The 17,828-nt window shown below is 31.1% G+C and overlaps 1 protein-coding gene across 1 annotated transcript; it reads right to left on the bottom strand.

The window, feature by feature from the left end:
• Positions 1–1,962: 1,962 nt before the first annotated feature.
• On the bottom strand, positions 1,963–4,408 carry LOC126701872 (NAC domain-containing protein 2-like). The gene is made up of 3 exons (XM_050400296.1): positions 4,103–4,408; positions 3,343–3,617; positions 1,963–2,922 (listed from the first exon to the last, which is right to left on the bottom strand). Exons 1-3 carry the CDS (start codon positions 4,260–4,262, stop codon positions 2,476–2,478), a joined length of 882 nt encoding a protein of 293 aa, XP_050256253.1. The 5' UTR covers positions 4,263–4,408; the 3' UTR covers positions 1,963–2,475.
• Positions 4,409–17,828: the final 13,420 nt, after the last annotated feature.

The raw sequence follows: 17,828 nt of genomic DNA, 5'->3' as shown, positions 1-17,828 counted from the left end.
AAGAAGGAAATAGAAGGGCAATCTAGCCTAATCGAAGAATAGTCCACCATAAAAATGAAGAGAAAAAAGAAGTTTTGAAGAAAAGACTTACCATAATCTCTAGAAGTAGTAAAGAAGAGGAGAGCTCCAAAAAACCAAAAAGAAAAAATTTGATGGAAAAACGTGCGCAAAAAACCCGAGAGGCAGCTCCTTGGTACGACGAGGCAATCTTAGCCTTACACGTGTCACAAGGACAAACAAAACGTCATCTCACAATAAATGCAAGTACACGGAAAATGAAGAGACAAAATTTCTTTTATTCCTACCTTGTCACATAGACGAAGACATGAATAAGGGGCAACTGATGAGTCCAAATTCTAACGGCTTCGTCAATCATAATGGATGAACCCAAGATATGTAACGCATTTATGGCGAGCATTTATGCCAAAGAGTAATAGACGGAGAAACGAGAAAGAAGACGTTTAGGGGTGTGCATTGGTCGAGTTGAGGGGATTTTTTAACCCAACCCACCATGGTGGGTCAAAAAAATTCAACCCAATCCAACCCATCACATAAGTCCAACCCAACCCAACCTAACACACATGGGTCGGGTTGAACCCATGGGTTTGACAAATTTTTGTTATTATTATTATTAAATTGAGTAGAAAAAATATAAATATTAATATATTAAAAAAACCTAAAGATTAGTATCAATGTAACTTCTTAAAGGCAAATAACACTAATGACTAAACAACAAAAGTAATTTATTAGGATTTGTGTGAACTAATTGGCTTTTATATAGGATAGGAAGAACTGGTTATTTAAAAAAATTTATTAATTAAATAATATTATATATATATATATATATATATAAATTAAATTAGTATTAGTAGGAGGAACTGAGGAAATACTACTCTACAACTGGTTTTTTTTTTTTTTAATTATTAAATATAAGGTATATATATATATATATATATATATATATATAAAAGTGCCCCATAGTTGATTTTTTTAAAAAATTATTAAATATATATTAAATATGGGTGGGTTGGGTCGGGTTTGTAATTTTATGACCCAAACCCAACCCGATTGGCTATAAAAAAAAATTTTGTAACCCAACCCACCAAGCCTTCAAAACCGACCCAACCCGACGGATTGGGTTGGATAGGGTCAAGTTTGGCGAGTCGGTGGGTTTTCTGTGCACTCCTAAAAATGTTACACAAATCAAAGCATCGGTTTGTAACGTATTAACCATTACAAACGAGAATAAATGTAGAGATCTATTGTTCATTAAAGATAAGATGGCTATAAAGGCAGAGAGAAACAGAACCAAAAGATACACAATTCTCATCCTAAAAACTACTCCCAAGTTAAATTATTTTTATGATATATTTAATTCCATTCTAACTTAATCAATGGAGGGTTTTTGGCAAACATCACACCGGTTTATTTCTTTTTCTTTATTTCATATCTTATTACAGGTTCGTCTTTAGACAAATCCATCCTCATCGTCTATCGACATAGACGAGATCTCAATTGACAATTTTATGCATAATCAATTACCATTGCATAGACCTCCAATAATTGGGTTGTGCTAATTATGCATCGTGGTTTATCATGCTCCTTTTTTATTGCAATTCTACGAAGGATGATAATAATATTGTAACTTGAAACCCATCTTTCTGCAATTCTAGTCATCATATGTTATTGCCGTTCCACATGTCAAACATGGGCACTTACTCTTAAGAAAATATGTGGTTGACATTCTACGCCATAATTGCTACAACAACCCAACAATATCCAATAAAGATATTGAAATTAAACTTGGCCGAAAGATTAAACTTAAGACTTACGTCAACATTCTACAAGGCATTTTCTCCAAATTTGAAAATTATAAACAAATTGTCAACGCTGGAATGCTTGATTATAGAGGATTTTTCGCCACGTTCAGCCACCTTAAGCCCCAAAATTCCAACCACCAAATGAAAAATACTTGACATTTTTTCATAAATTGTAATATATTTTACATATGGATTATGGAAAAATTCAGCTACAATAAGAAAAATGCAAGAATTTCCTACGCGGGTACATATTAACACAAGGAAAATCTAACACAAGACGTTGTTGGATTACCTACACCTTCCTAATAATAACACTTCAGATTGTCCACCAGAAGATCAAATAATTGAGATGCCAATTATCACCACCAGTATATAGCATGCCTTCTTTTCTCTGTTTCACTTTGATCCAAAGCTCCACTTTGATGAATTGCTTGCTAAATTCTAGGACTAATTATAATCCTCATAAGAACCCAAAAAGAATTGTCTCCCACATGTGCACAAACACAGACAAAGATTGCCTGAGCCCACACATGCTGAAGTATTTGGTAATATTTTGGTCTATATAATAGACCTACAATGAATTAAAATATTGTTTGGGACCACAAAGGTGTTCCCATTTGAAGTGTCTCTTTTTTCTTGTTTTTTGACCAATCGATTAAAGTGGCTTTTGTAGATACATGAACATGTCCTGCAAAGGTGAGAGCTGGTCCATTTGGTACTGAACTTGTGGGGCAAAAGGGTCCTCAGCGAAGCCATCCATGTAATTGTACTGAAAATAATCAAACGCATTGTCTATGTCATTGTCATTCCATTTTGGCTCACTTTGGACCTCCTTTTCCCATGCAACTTCCGGGGACACCACTTGCTCCGAGCAACTCGTGTCCGTGTGCAACACCGGCACCGAATCCGACGTGTCCATGTGTAATTGGTCATTGCTGATCATTGGTTGTGTCACTGTTGTGTTCTGCCTAGACACCATGATTTTTGGTTTTTGCTCCTCCTCCTCCATTTCTGCGAACTTTTCCATTTTTTGGTCCAATGGTTGATATTTCTCTAGTGTGCCTTTCTTGTTGTAGATTCGACATAAGACCCAATCATCAAGCTGCAATACAAAATAAATTTTGTCAAACTTAGCCATTAAGATCTCAATTTTATTGAACATTATATAAAGATTAATCTCATTTGAATTGATATGGTTAGGTGTAAGGCAACCTAAAAATATCGTTATTGCACCTAACCCAATAAAATAGTCCAACCATATTGAATATCAGATAAAATAAAAGTTTAGTCAGGCTCATTCTGTGGTCCATAATGTGCACATACCATCCCATTTAGGCTAATAATTTTGTAAAACGAATAAAAAATCATTTTCTTTGATAAAAGCATATGTCATGGATGATGAAAATAGATTTGAGTACAACATGAAAAAACGTTTATTATATGAACAAATTTGACTAGTATCAAAAACCAGTAAAATTTTCAAAAATTGCAGATTAATTAAAGGGAAGGAAAAAGAACATACCCTCAAGTTATTCTTTTTGCCAGCAGATCGATCCACATTTGCAAGACGATATTCATGCATGATCCAGTTGGTTTTGATTCCTCTAGGGGCTTTGCCAGCATAGAAAACAAGTGCTTTCTTAATACCCAATGGTTTTGGCTTTCCAATGGGCTTGTCAGCTCCGGTTGCCTTCCAATATCCGGCTCCTGCCGCCCGGTTTGGCCTTGAACCGTTTGGATATTTTCTATCCCTTGGGGAAAAGAAGTACCACTCCTTTTCGCCATAAAGAGACATTTCTGCAAAAAATCAACAAGAACCAAAAAATATCAGAACCACCCAAATTATATTTCAAGAAGTTCTATCTAGATTCTAGGCCCAGATGTAGATTTTTTAAAAATAAATTATAATATCCACCACAAAAACGAATTAAAAAGTGAAAATTTTGCAGCTTTTTCTGATTTCTAACAATATATCAAGTGGGAAAATTAAGAAGAAAATGAAGAAATTCAAGTAAAGTTTTTCCAAATTCAGCAAACCCATTTCCCAAAACTAAAAATAAAATCCAAAAATTTTAGTTATTGGTTAGAAAATTCAACACCCACCCCCATCCAAAAAAAAATAAGTCGATCTGTTTTCCAATTTCAGAAAAGAACAATTTTAAGAAAATTGAAGTGAGATTAAGCAGACCCATGTCCCAAAACTTGACCCAAAAAAAAAAAAAAAAAATCAAAATCTAATATTTGATTGGTAAAAGAAAGAAGAATCTGGAAATTAAGGTTACCTGGAAGCTGCCATGGATCATACTTGTAAAGATCAATCTCCCTAATAATAGGAACAGCAAGAGGCAGAGAAGCACATTTCCTACACAAATAATGATTCACCAACTCCTCATCTGTTGGGTGAAATCTGAACCCAGGTGGTAACTCTAACTCACTCGACATATCCACTTAACTTTTTTTTTTCTCTTCTCTTCAAGCTTGAATCAAACTAGGCCTCTCTCTCTCTCTCTCTCTCTCTGTTCTTGTTCTTCTTCTTGTTCTTCTTGGTTGAATACAGACACTGCTTGAATGAAACACGAAGCATACACAAGGTACACAATGACTTATATATAGAAGAGCACAAAAAAAAGGAACGCCAAGAGGAATAAGCACGTGGGGGTGTGTTGCAAGGTCGTATCTAGAACTGAAAAACGTGCTGACCGCAGCCAGGGAGAGAGGGAGTAATTAGTAATTACAACTACACGTGTCGACGGTCTAATGGGTTCTCGACACGTGTGCATGTACCTGCATTGTCTTTTAAACTTCTGTCACTGCTTCCGTCACCTATTTTGTACTTTTGTTATAGTTAAAGTCGGCGGCTCAGCTCAATGGCCTTTGGAGGTCGTTGACGGACGGGTCAGCACTGGACCCTTGCCCTCCAAGGTATCAATAGGTTGTGATCCCATGTAATCTAATGATGGCTCCAGAAGTTCACACAAATCACTCTGTGCTTGACACTAAATGAGACTAATTAAGGGGTAGTTAAGTTGCAATTGAGACTACTCATAATCACTTATAAATCAAGATTTATCTAATAGACATTTAATGCAGATATACACTCAAACAATTCAATCAAATTAAACCCATACAATTATTTTGTAGTAATGTTACATACCTAACAATATAATTATATTTATAGTAATCCAATCAAATTCACTTTTCATTATCATTAACAATCAAACAACTTAGTAATGTGTGAAATTTGTTGTAAAAAAGATTGTGTCTATGGCGTTGCTGCTTACATGCAAAATGACTAATTAAATTACAATTGAGGTTATTTGTAATCTTATAAACTCAAGATTTAATTGTAATAGAGATTTTTCATAATCACTTATAAATCAAGATTTACCTAGTAGACATACACTCAAAAACAATCTAATCAAATCAAATCCTTGCAATTTGTAGTAATGATATATGCACAACATTATCATTAATGCATTTATGGCAATCCAATCAAATTCACTTTTTATTATCACACAATTAAACTACAATTGGGGTTATTTGTAATCTTATAAGCTCAAAATTTATCTACTAAATATATATTAGGGGTGTCACTTAGGGTTAGTGTGTCATGTCAAGTTAGAGATATTCAACTCAAACCTAACCTATTTAATAATCGTGTAATGACCCTTCAACCCTAACTCGACCTATTAATGAAGTAGGTTGACACAACATGACCTACTTAACACACTTAATAAATAAGTTGTGTTAGGTTGACACGAATGTGACATGACTTATTTCAACCTACTTAATATTAAGCAAGTTGGATTGATACAAATTCAAACCATTTAACTCGCTTAAAAAAAAGCAACAGGTTGATTAATATTGTTATAAATTTAATACAAACTCATAACATCAAATACTTAAAACATATTGTCCAAAGGTTCACAATAAAATCAAAGTACTTAATAAATATTAAGTCCATAATGTAGTACCATCCATTGAGAAATAAGTTCTTTACATTCCAAAAGAAGTGCATATACTTCAACCCAAAATCAAAATAAAATAGTTAATATATATATATATAACATCTTTTTAAAGTATTTATATAAAGTTTTGAGATTTAGGATTTGTAAAGTTTCAACTAACAATTATATCACTTATAAGTTTCTATAATTATTTACTTTTCTTTTTAAATTTAAAATATAGGTTAGATATAAAAGATATTTGACAAATCTAAAATAAATTAAATATTTATTTGTTATACAAGTTAAACGGATTGTGTTAAAAGAATCATTTCAGATTAACACGAATAAATTAGCGTGTCAAACGTGTCAATTGTAGGTCATGTGGGTTAACCTGTTTATGACACTTTTCTTAATGTGTCACTTTTAGGTCGACCTGTTTATGACTCGAACTTGCTAAGGCTCAACCCTAATCCGAAAAAACCTATGTCATATTCTTGAGTAGTATCAAACATTGACATACACCCGTATATCATCAAAACATATGCTCAAAAAATTTAATCTAATTAATTCCATACAATTTTATAAAAATGGTAACATTACTACCAAATTGTTGAGTTGGTCTTCAATTACTGATAAACATAACTAATGTTCTTGAATCCATTGGTTTTTCACTGACACTCATAATCGAACAACTCAATAATTGTGTTAGTAGATGTTGGGTTTTGTGGAGCCTAGTTATATTTGATCCAGATTATGACTCGATCCAAAATAATATTGTTATGGTTTTTAATGGGAGATTTTCTTAGGCTTAGTCCATGAAGTGGAGGGTTTTATATTATTTTGAGAGAGAAAACTATATTGCCGTACTCTGTATTTTTCCCTTAGAATATTGAAATTTCTGCAATTCTATAGACGTAGGCAAATTACTGAATCACGTAAATTCTGTCTTGTGTGTGATTATTTTTCTTTAACGTATATATATATATTTTTTTTTTCTATTTTTGCATCTCACATATCTGAAAATTTCATGGATATTCCCATCTGTATTGCTATTGTACAATTTGGGAGTCACTAAGGGGTTATTTCGTATTTTCCTATCACGAAATGTGGACTCTATTGGAGATAGTAGTGTAAATAAAAGAGGGTGTTTGTAGAGGATTGGAGAATAGTATACGGTGGATTTGAACCACACGTCACCACACAGACGTCATCTCTCTACTGGATCTGTTACTATCTATATCTGCCAACCAAATTCTTTCTAAATTTGAAAGTCCAATTAATTATTAATCACATTTTTCTTGTTCGGGCAAGAAAATTGAAATTTCGATTGGTCTAATAAAGACTAATTCAAATAATTCCTAAAAAAAAAAAAACATTGGTGGTCGCAAAAAATAGTATGAAATGAGAGATTGGTCTGTTTGTGTGGGCCATGTTTGCTTTGAAAATTCAAGTCTCCTGCCTTTTTCATGTCCCCTCAATGTCCCCTGCTTCTATTTCTATTTAATTATATGATAATTTTAAAAATAATTAATGGCCTATGTTAACATAAAATTAAAATAATTTGAATATTTCTAGACCTTGGGTCCTTTAGTTATTTAAATGATTTATAAATTATTGTTATCTTGATCGATTGGGTAAGGCAACCTAATAAGGTAACCCTCACTTATGTCTGGTACCAGTATTATCTTATTGTTTATTTCAGCATATAATAATAATAAATAAAAATGTTTAGTAAAGAATTAATATTCATAGTTAAGAACTGGGGGCGAACTTCTTTTACCACTTCATTTGGAATGATTCTGCTCTGTAAGTTGTGTTCACATTGAGATAAGTAACTATTGAGTATTAATTGTTATTAATCCTTATCTTTATAGGAAAAGTTCATTGGTTTAACAATTATTTTTAGAAATTTTTTATTAGAAAAATATTTTTTACAATTTTTTATATTTTCTTATAAAAGTGATATTATTATCGTGCACCATTGGCGTAATGGTTACTCTATATAAACAAATTCTTATAGGGGTAAAGAACAAAGGTTGAAGTTCAAGTATTCTTTTCCAGTAGAAAACTTTATACATATATACGCTTAAGTTAAGTTAGAGTAAGATTTATATCTCAAAAAAAAGAAAAATGAAAATGGTAGTAAAAATTTCATAAAATGGTCCATTAATAAGGGCTCTAAGGGTACTAGTTAACTAGACCCATATTTTATTATTGCACATATTTGAACTTTTATCAATTACACTAAGAGCCTTATAGTCTCGCTGTCATGGTTTGATGTTTCTGACAAAAATATTCAGGGCTTAAATTTTCATTCCCATTATAGTTATTGAATTAAAATATTAAAAAAAAATTATCAGTTACCATTTCGTTTTTATATGTAAATCACGTCAAAAAACTAACTCTTTTACATATGATATTGGTCATTAAGCCTCACAAGTCTCATTGGAGAAAATTTTTTCAGTATTTGATCTTATTCCCACTTAAAATTTTTTGTGAAATAATGATAAACGTAACACTTTTCTTATTTTATTGTAAATTTCAGCATATAATATTATACAATTAGTATACATCTAAAGAACTGGGGGTGGACTTTCTAACTTTTTCATTCCTAATGATTCCGCGTAAGATGTGTTCACATTGACATTATGATTTGTGATAAGCAGTCAAAGAGTAGTTTGTAAATGAATAAAAAATTTTTTTTTCTTGGGAACAAAATCTCTTTACTTGAAATTCTCACCAACTCTTCTAAATTTCGTCATAATTCTCTTGAGTTGTTACAACTTACAAGATAGAACACATATTTGCACCACATGCATCACGTATACATCATACCCAGTAACAAAAGTGTTTATTAATATCTTTTTTTTTGGTAAAAAGTTTTTATTAATATCATAGTCTATCGTTTGAGTCAGTAAAACAAAAGCTAGACAATCTATTAAAATGCGATACAGATAACAATTCTTTTCTAGTTGTTACGTACGAACACTATTCTATATTAAAAAAGAAATTATTAAAAAAAAAAAACAATTGCTTTGTGCTCTAGTCATGCCTTCTATTTTCTATTGATTAGTTAGCTTGATTAAGCTCATTTTGACTATTTGTTTGTAATACAGGACATGGCAGAACATTCCTCTCTTAGAGCATTCTTCTAATTAAATTAATAAATTAATAAGTGATAGATTTATAGTTAAGTAATTAAATTCACAATTTCTTAACAGTTTAAACTTTTGAGACAATCAGTAATTTAACATGATATCAGAGCAGGAGATCCTGAATTTGATCCCCAGCTTTATTCTACCTCCCATTTAAAATATTAAATTCCCACTTGTTGGGACCCCACTTATTAAGGGAAATTTTAGGCCCACAAGTGAGAGGGAGTGTTAGATTTATGGTTAAGTGATTAAATTCACAATTTTTTAACAAATTAAGCTTTTGGGACAATTGGTAATTTAACAATAATATTTGAATTTTATCTTGGGAACGAAATTTCATTTTTCTCACTCACCCTCCTAAATTTTGTCATGATTTCTTTTTAGTTGTTTTATATATTTTTTTGAATAATTTGATTTAAACTCTAAATATTTTCGTTAAAAAATCCAAAAAATACTAATTAAATTATAAAAATTTGGGCTTTTTTATTTGATAAAACGTAAAATGCATGCATTCCATATAAACTTAACCCAAATTATTAATGTTGTCATGACCTTCATCATCATATATAATTAGCGATATTTAGGAAATGAATTAAAATAAAGTAAAAGCTAAAAGTTATTGTGACATGGACAATAATAATTCTTTTCTAGTTGTTACAACCAGTCGCTTTGGTGGGTTTCAATTAGCTTAACTGGTAAAGTCTCTAATGATTGAATAAGAAATTTGGGTTCTTAATCCCCTACCTATACTAAAAACTGATTGGTATCTTAATTTGATAATAAAGAAATTTCATTAAGGGTTCATTTGGATACCGCTTATTTTGCTGAAAATTGAAAATACAGTAGAAAAATAATTTTTAAATGTGTGAATAATTGTGTGGGACTCATTTTTAATAAAGTACTTATAGGTCCCGTGAACAGTGCACGGGACCCACTGAACAATGCATAGTATCTTCTAAAATGCGTGCATCAAAAAAGAAGAAGGAGGAAACACCAAATCACCAAAATGCTGACGTTATCCAAATGGATATTAAGAGGTCAGATTAAAACTTTCTCTTAAAAAAAAAAAAAAAAAAAAAAAAAAAACCACACGCCTTGAACACATAGATCTACATCATTCCTTAAGTCATTTTTTTTTTTTTAATGTAACATCATTCCTGAAGTCATTAGAAGTATTAGTATGATTAAATTGATTATTATAAAAACGAGATGTGGACTAATTTATATATAGTTTTCCTCATCACTCCCTTATTGGTTAAGTATAGATTAATAAATTAAACTCAGTTTGACCAGCTGTATGAAAAGAAAGGGACATGGCAGAACATTGCAGTCTTATTAAAAGGATAAAAACAAAAACAAAACAAAGTGGAAACCTCGTCCCGAACCTTTGAGTGTTTTGCGTGTGACGTGGTGCATGACATATACACGTAGATACTTGCAGATAAGGATGTTGAATATAATTAATAATGGAAGCTACTTGGAGATTGCCGATCTGGCTAGCAAGACTGCTCATAAAGCTTTTTAGCTCAAAATTCATTTCAACCAATTAATTTTCCTTGTGAAGGATTTATCTGGACAATGACCTTTCAAGGACCCCATCTATAGTGACCCTTTTTAATTTTCTCAAACCCACTTTTACAATTTGGCCAACTTGGATTGTGTTCCTTTTTGAAATAGCTATGACTTAAATTTCACCATTTCAATCTTATCTTATCTTATATTAAATAAAGAAATATAAATATAAAGACTAGTATTTGTTGCACACATTATTTTTTTAAATTGAAATAGTGAATTGAAGACATTGTTTGAAATAGTAGTTTTTAGTTATCTCAATTGGTAAAATTTCTTACAGTTAAATAAGAGATTTTGGGTTTGATCTCCCACCTACATAAAAAATCAGTTAATGCATTGGTCTGATAATAAAAAAGAATCATCAGGAAAGAGCTATGATTTAAATTTCACAATTTTAATCTTATCTTATATTAAATAAAGAAATATAAATTGTAGTATTTATCACACATATTGTTTTTTTTAATTGAAATAGTAAGTTGAAGACATTATTTAAAATAGTGGTTTTTAATTAGTTCAATTGGTAAAAATTTTTATAGTCAAATAAGAGATTTTGGGTTTGATCTCCCACTTACATCAAAAACCAGTTAGTGCATTGGTCTGATAATAAAAAAGAATCATTAAAAAAGAGGTATGATTTGAATTTCACCATTTCAATCTTATCTTATATTAAATAAACAAATATAAATGGTAGTATTTGTTACACACATTGTTTTTTAAAATTGAAATAGTGAGTTGAAAACACTATTTAAAATAGTGTAATTTTTAGGTACCTTAATTGGTAAAATCTCTTATTTGATCTCCATCTACATCAAAAATCAATTAATATCTTAATCTGATAATAAAAAACAATTATTAAAAACGGACATTATTAATCCTGTCTTCAACTCACAGTTCGAATTAAAAAAAAAAAAAAAAAGTGTGTAATAGTGTGTTTTTTATCCTATAAAATAAAGTCATTTGGGGGCAAAAAACTAATGGTTAAATTAAACAATAAAATATTGGCCAGGTGAACCAATAATCTATATATATATATATATATATATATATAAAACCGAAGCCTCTGCTGGCACCACATTTTTCCACGTCAGCACAATATTTAAAAAATAAAAAATAAAAATAAAAACATTATAACACCTCAAAACCTTAGCAACCTTACCCCTCTCTTAAGTTAAGAAATATAAAGTCACAGTTTCTGCAAACTCTCTCTCTCCAAACATAAATATCAAATTCAACCCCATTAATTTCTCTTTATATTTTTGAGGCTTCTATAGAGTTATAGTGAGTTATGCTGATTTTGTTTTGTGTGTGTGTGTGTGTGTGTATAAATGGTCATAATACTCCGGTATTCCAAGAGAAGTCGTGTTTTCGTTAATTGAAGGCCTTTGAGAGATAAGTATTGCAGTTTGGAACAGCAATACAAAAGACGATTTCATTGGCAGCGGAAAGTAATTACTTTGTCTCATATTTTTGTTTTTGAATTGATTTTGTGTGCTTTTTAGACCCTTTTGGATCAATTTTGTTAATTGAGTGTTTTTTTTTTTTTTTTTTTTTGATAGGGTCCAATTGGGGAAGGTTCTTTCAAAGGGCTACGACGACCACACTTGGTGTCTGTATACTAATAGTGGGGGGTAAGTGCTATAAATTACTAATCCTTTTAAGTGTATAATTTGTTTCTAAAATTATCTATAATATTTTGTCCTCCGAAAATTTTATCTCTTTAATTTTAGTATATTGTGTTTCTTAAGTTATAGACAGATTTTCTTTGTTTCTTATTTTCAATAATAAATCATTTTATTGCAATACCGGTAATTGTTTGAAAAATCCAATATGTTCATATCTCTATAATAGTAGAAGCCAATTTTATTACAACTACTTAAATTGAGTTGACTTAATTGCGTACAATTACAAAGTATAGCATGAAAGATAATGGAATTAATTGTTGTAATTTTTATTTTCTTTCCATGTTTTGAATTTCCATGTTTTTATTGTTGATGAGAAATTAAGGCTCAGTTGCACAATATGTGTAAATCTTCAAAAGGCTACTTTAAATAGTAAGTCAATGTGTCTCTTACATTTGGGTATTAGATAGAATTATTTTCAAATGATTGTACCAATAAAAGTGAATGTGTATAAGTTTTGTTTAACTATCCCGTGCATCGCACGGATTAGCGACTAGTAAATGTAAAAGTCTTTTCTCTTGTTTACCTTGCCTTTGAAAGTTCTGTCCCATTATTCTATTATTATAATATTCCTTTGTGCTCTAACTTCTGTCCCATTAATCGCCGCCGTTTTATGAATAAATAAGATAACGAATGAAATTATAGATGAATGTCGCTGGAAAATATCAGCATCATTACCTTATCAACTAGCTAAATAGTAAAGGTCCAGGTGAAATGAACACATGGTCACTGTCCTTTTAAACACTTTCTGCGAAGCTTCTTCGTAGTTCATGCAAGCTGTCAACATTGACCATTACTTCGGCTCCAAGCATCACGCAATTCACTGTGCAGTTATGAGACTTTTTTGGGCTGAGGCTGGGTCAAGGTCCACACTAGAACCCGAGGTCCGTCAGAAATTCACTTTAAACTACCAGTAAAGTACACGCTGAAACATTAATTTGGTAAAATCTGGGCCTAAGACCATGCCCTTATATGTACATTTTAAGGTAAAGAAACAACCCGTTCAAAAACATTGGGCAATTCTCTAAAAACCTTTTGGATAGGGAGTCAAAATGAGATTTTAAAAGTATTTAAATTATCGTATTCGTAAGGGACTATTGTAACGTGTCAAATAATATCAGAATATTCATATTGCCATAAATTATTGTAATTGTAATTGTAATTTGATTACCTTATAAGATGATGGTAATAATATTATATTATATTATATTATATTATATTATATTACTTATCCACGGGGATGACCCAAAAAAAAAATTACCTTCCTTCCGTAACTTCTTAAATGACAAACATTCTCGAAACTATTAAATTGGCTACGATACCTCAAAAACCTTAGAATGAACAAAATATCTTTGAGACTTCTAAAAATATCAAAATACTCAAGAAACCACTAAAATAAACAAAAATGCCCCTAATACCACCAAAAAATATTTTTAAAAAATATATACTCTTCTAACCTTCATGTTGACCATGAACCCTCCGAAATTACCAACATTGCCCTCAAACCACCAAAATACGTCGACCTTCTAAAATGACCAAAATACCCCCAAAAGCACTTATATAACCAAAATACCCTCAAAATGTGTCAAATATCTCAAAAATTTCCAAAATGACCAAAATACTTCAAAACCTCCAAAATAACATAAATATGCCCAGAACCTAAAAAATGTCCAATGTACCTAAAACACTTAGAATGGCTAAAATACTCATGAAAATCCCTAAAAATACCACAATACCACTAGAACCACCATAATGACCAAAATACCCCTAAAACTTCCAAAATGACCAAATTGCTAAATTAAATACTTTTTTTTTTTTGGTTGGGGGGGGGGGGGTTATTTTGGAGGCTTCGGGGTGGTTCTTTATATTGTATTTCATCTGCCCTTGTTTTACATGCAAATATTCTAAATTAAACTAATATATATTACAATGGGATCATAGGAATGTTAAATTCAAACTAATTTTCCCCAATTGAATCTGGGATTAATTACTTTTATGAGTCTAAAGCCAATTAAATTACCAAAATGTCCTTTGTCGAACGTACTTTGATAGAGTTGGCTGAAGGTCAAACAAACTAAAAAATTCACTTAAGCACCAATTTTCATCATTTTATACCAAAATCCATATTTCTAAATACTATCTTCAACCTCAAGTTTGACTACAGTTAACCCATTGAGAAAAATTCAAGCTTATATTGAAGAAAATTGAATTCCTTCTAAAATGACTAATTTGAGTGATATCACTCAATTTTATGTTTCCATCATCCAAATCATGTGGGTCTCATGGATGAGCATTTGTTTGGATGAGTTTTGGATCATTGTTTCCATCACTCAATTCTTTGATTTTTGAGTGATGAGTTATGAAAACTGAAAACACATTTAAGGTGTTTTCAGTTTCCAAAACTCAGTTTTCAATAGCATTTTTGTAATTAAACTCACATACTTAGCCGCAATGTTTGACAAATGGATTTTTTTTTGTTTTGGTGAAACCCAGCTGCAATGTTTGACAAATCCTCTTTTTTTTTTTTTTGGGTGAAACCTAGCCGCAACTTTTAAAGTGGAAAACTGGGTCTGAGTGAAGGTGCCAAACAAGGTGTTTGGAAAATTGAGGTATTTTAAGTGATGAGTGATGAGTGATGAAAATTGAGTGATGACAAATTACAAACCAAACAAGCCCTTAGAAAATTAAGTCTCCAATCAAGTGCACAAAGTAACTCGAAATTAGAAAAGCTAGGAAAGATGGAAAAGTGTTAAATTTGGGGCACAAGGCCAGGCCCAGACTAACCTTTTGCCTGGCACTGCGTGCCCAGAGTTAGTTTGGACTATGAACTTGACAGTACATGTTCTGCCCAATTTTACTCAAGCAATAGTCCTCCTACTTGATTTTTAGAGCCGAACAACCATAGAATAGCCTATAGAACCCTCCAAAATACCCAGACTTGTTTTAGACTTTTAGAGAATCTCATTTCTATTCATTTCCAAACTTTAAGGGTATAATTCTCTTTCTTTCTCTTTTATTTTCCTGGTTCTCACAATCATTTTGCTGCTTGAATAAAATATTTGTATAAAAGTGATATCGTGTTACATGATTTATTACAAAATGGGTATTGTCATGCATTTTTGGAGTAGGATTTTACTTTCAAATTTCAGTGCCATAAATAACATGCTCCAATCCGCATCTCAATGCATGATGAATTATGGCTACATGCTTGTCGATTGATACTTTGCTTGTAGAATGGAATTGTGTGAATGTGTCTATTGCATAAAATTAAAAATGATTATGTATTTCAAATCTCCCCTTATCCGTTCTCGTAAGTATCAAATAAAAAAAAAATTAAAAAAAAATGATATGGTAGGACATTATTGATGGGTGTATAGACATGGTTTTACACCAAATTCTTATTGAATTTAAACTTTATACTATCATAAATAATTATATTCTACTGTAAGTTCTACATAATATTGAATAGCCAAGAGCCTTAAGCTCAATTGATTGACATTTCTTAGTGTTTTTAAATAAAATGTTTAGGATTTAAATTTTCCCTAATCAATTATCGAATTATCAAAAAAAAGAAAAAAAAAATTGAACAATTTTAATTATTTTAAAGTTTCAACCCCTCTTTTTCTTTTTCTTTTTTTGACAATTCAAAGTTCCAACCTGATATAATTAGATACTCTGAAATTGGCATCCATTCTTTTACGAAGGCTACATAAAGCAGTTAGCAACAAGTTGTTGCTTTACTTTTCCAAGGGTGTACATCAGTCTGTAGACCTTTTTTTGGCTTTTTTGAGAGAAGTCAGTTGAGTAGACTTGAATTTGACGATATTCAGTGGATAAAACTCCTAGCTGCCCTCTTTGCGTGAAATATTTTTTACCAAATTGAAATTTGCTTAAAGCATCTATGAAAAGTATATTGAGATATACTTTTCCAAGGGAAGCACCCCACGTTGGACTAATTGTAACTAGTATAGTACTGTCAATATTGGTTAACTATTTCTCTAAAAAAATGATTTGTAATCAAATGTTACTCCACGTTTTAAATATGGAGCTCAAGTTTTTGAACTTAGACCTATTATATTAATGAGCATTTTGAGAAACTATAAGATTAGTATTCCTTCTATTTTGGCATCAAGATATAGAAAAAAAAAATTGTAATAATATTGCCTTTTGCAGTTATACACCAACCTAATTAAAGATTTTAATCTTTTTTTAAATGTAAAAAGGGAAAAATAATGACAATAACATTGAGTTTAGAATGCAAGACAATAAAAGGATTTTAATCTATTACAATATTTATTTTATCGTTTTAATCTTGAAGATAACTTGAGTTTAGAATGCAAGACAATAAAAGGAAATACAATTAGGCTTGAATAAATTATAAGACGTGCATAGGACTGGGCTTGATATAAAATGGAATGCATGAGATAACTGCTAGCAATAGCAATTGACGACAAAATTAAGGAGGTCAGAGGACAACTAACATGGTCAAGGGATGGCTACACTGGTGGTAGAGGATGCTTACTATGGCAACTAGATGCCTTTAAGGTATCAATAAAGGAGCAGTAACAGGAGCTATTAGTATAGGAAAGCTTAATTTACAGGAACCAAAAGGAATTGACACACACGCACACGCACACGCACACGCAGAGAGAGAGAGAGAGAGAGAGAGAGAGAGAGAGAGAGAGAGAGAGAGAGAGAGAGAGAGAGAGAGAGAGAGCCAAAATACAAGGTTTTCAAATCTGGACTGTTCATTGAACCGTAAAAGAGAGAGATTCAAGGTTTTTGAGGTCGAACCGGGGTCGCACCGTGATGACGTTATAATTAATTTAATAATTAATTAAAGCCTAAATATAGATATTAAATTTATAAAACTAGCAAAATTGACAAATATATCTATATATGTAAGAGAAATTTAATGATTTTCAAGCATATATTTAATAATTAAATAATAAAGTTAATAAAACAATAACCATGAAAACATTAAAATTTATGATTAATTTTTGAAGTAAAGTTGCATATCTTTGAAGGATTTTAATTATGATTTTTTTTTTATTCCTTGTAAGAGATGGATAATTTAATTAAGTAGAATAAAATTGTGTTAAGTTGTTTTTATAAAAAAAAATAAAAAAATAAAAAAAAATTGCTAAGGGGTTGGATTGCACGGTTCTTGCCACCGGTTCGTGCGGTCCAATCTCGGTTTTAGGGGTTCATGAAATTAACTAAAAATCCGGTTCGTTAGGCTTAAAAAACCGATTTTCATCTCGATTTCCGGTTTTCATGATCCGACCTCTCGATCCGGTCCGGTTCTGAAAACTATGCCAAAATATACTAAATTTAGTACATTTTTGTCACATTTCCTTTCCTCCTCCTTTTATTTTCTTTCTCCCTATATATGGGTGACAACATTTAATAGAACCTATGAACACAACTTGCTTGTCTTTTTTTTTTTTTTTCTTTTTTTTTTTCTTTTTTGGCATATTAGTGTTCAATTTAAATTGGTTCATGTCAAAGCAGGTTGAGTCATTTTAACATGATTAATAAGTGACTAGTTTTGGGTTGACTTGCTTAACACTCAATCATGCCAAAATTGCTTGATTCATATAAATTAATGTCATTTTTATGATTTAAAATATATACTTTTTTCTTTCTAAGGAA

This window comes from Quercus robur, chromosome 10 (assembly GCF_932294415.1).
Source record: "Quercus robur chromosome 10, dhQueRobu3.1, whole genome shotgun sequence".
Lineage (NCBI taxonomy): Eukaryota > Viridiplantae > Streptophyta > Magnoliopsida > Fagales > Fagaceae > Quercus > Quercus robur.
This window is presented reverse-complemented; position numbering and strand designations above follow the sequence as displayed.

What these genes read in the sequence shown, in the direction of transcription:
- LOC126701872 (XM_050400296.1), bottom strand. Translation starts at nt 4,262, where the DNA reads ATGTCGAGTGAGTTAGAGTTACCACCTGGGTTCAGATTTCACCCAACA. An exon ending in TGATCCATGGCAGCTTCCAG is followed by an intron (nt 3,618 to 4,102) that starts GTAACCTTAATT and finishes GATTTTTTGCAG; the next exon opens with AAATGTCTCTTTATGGCGAA. An exon ending in GCAAAAAGAATAACTTGAGG is followed by an intron (nt 2,923 to 3,342) that starts GTATGTTCTTTT and finishes TTTGTATTGCAG; the next exon opens with CTTGATGATTGGGTCTTATG.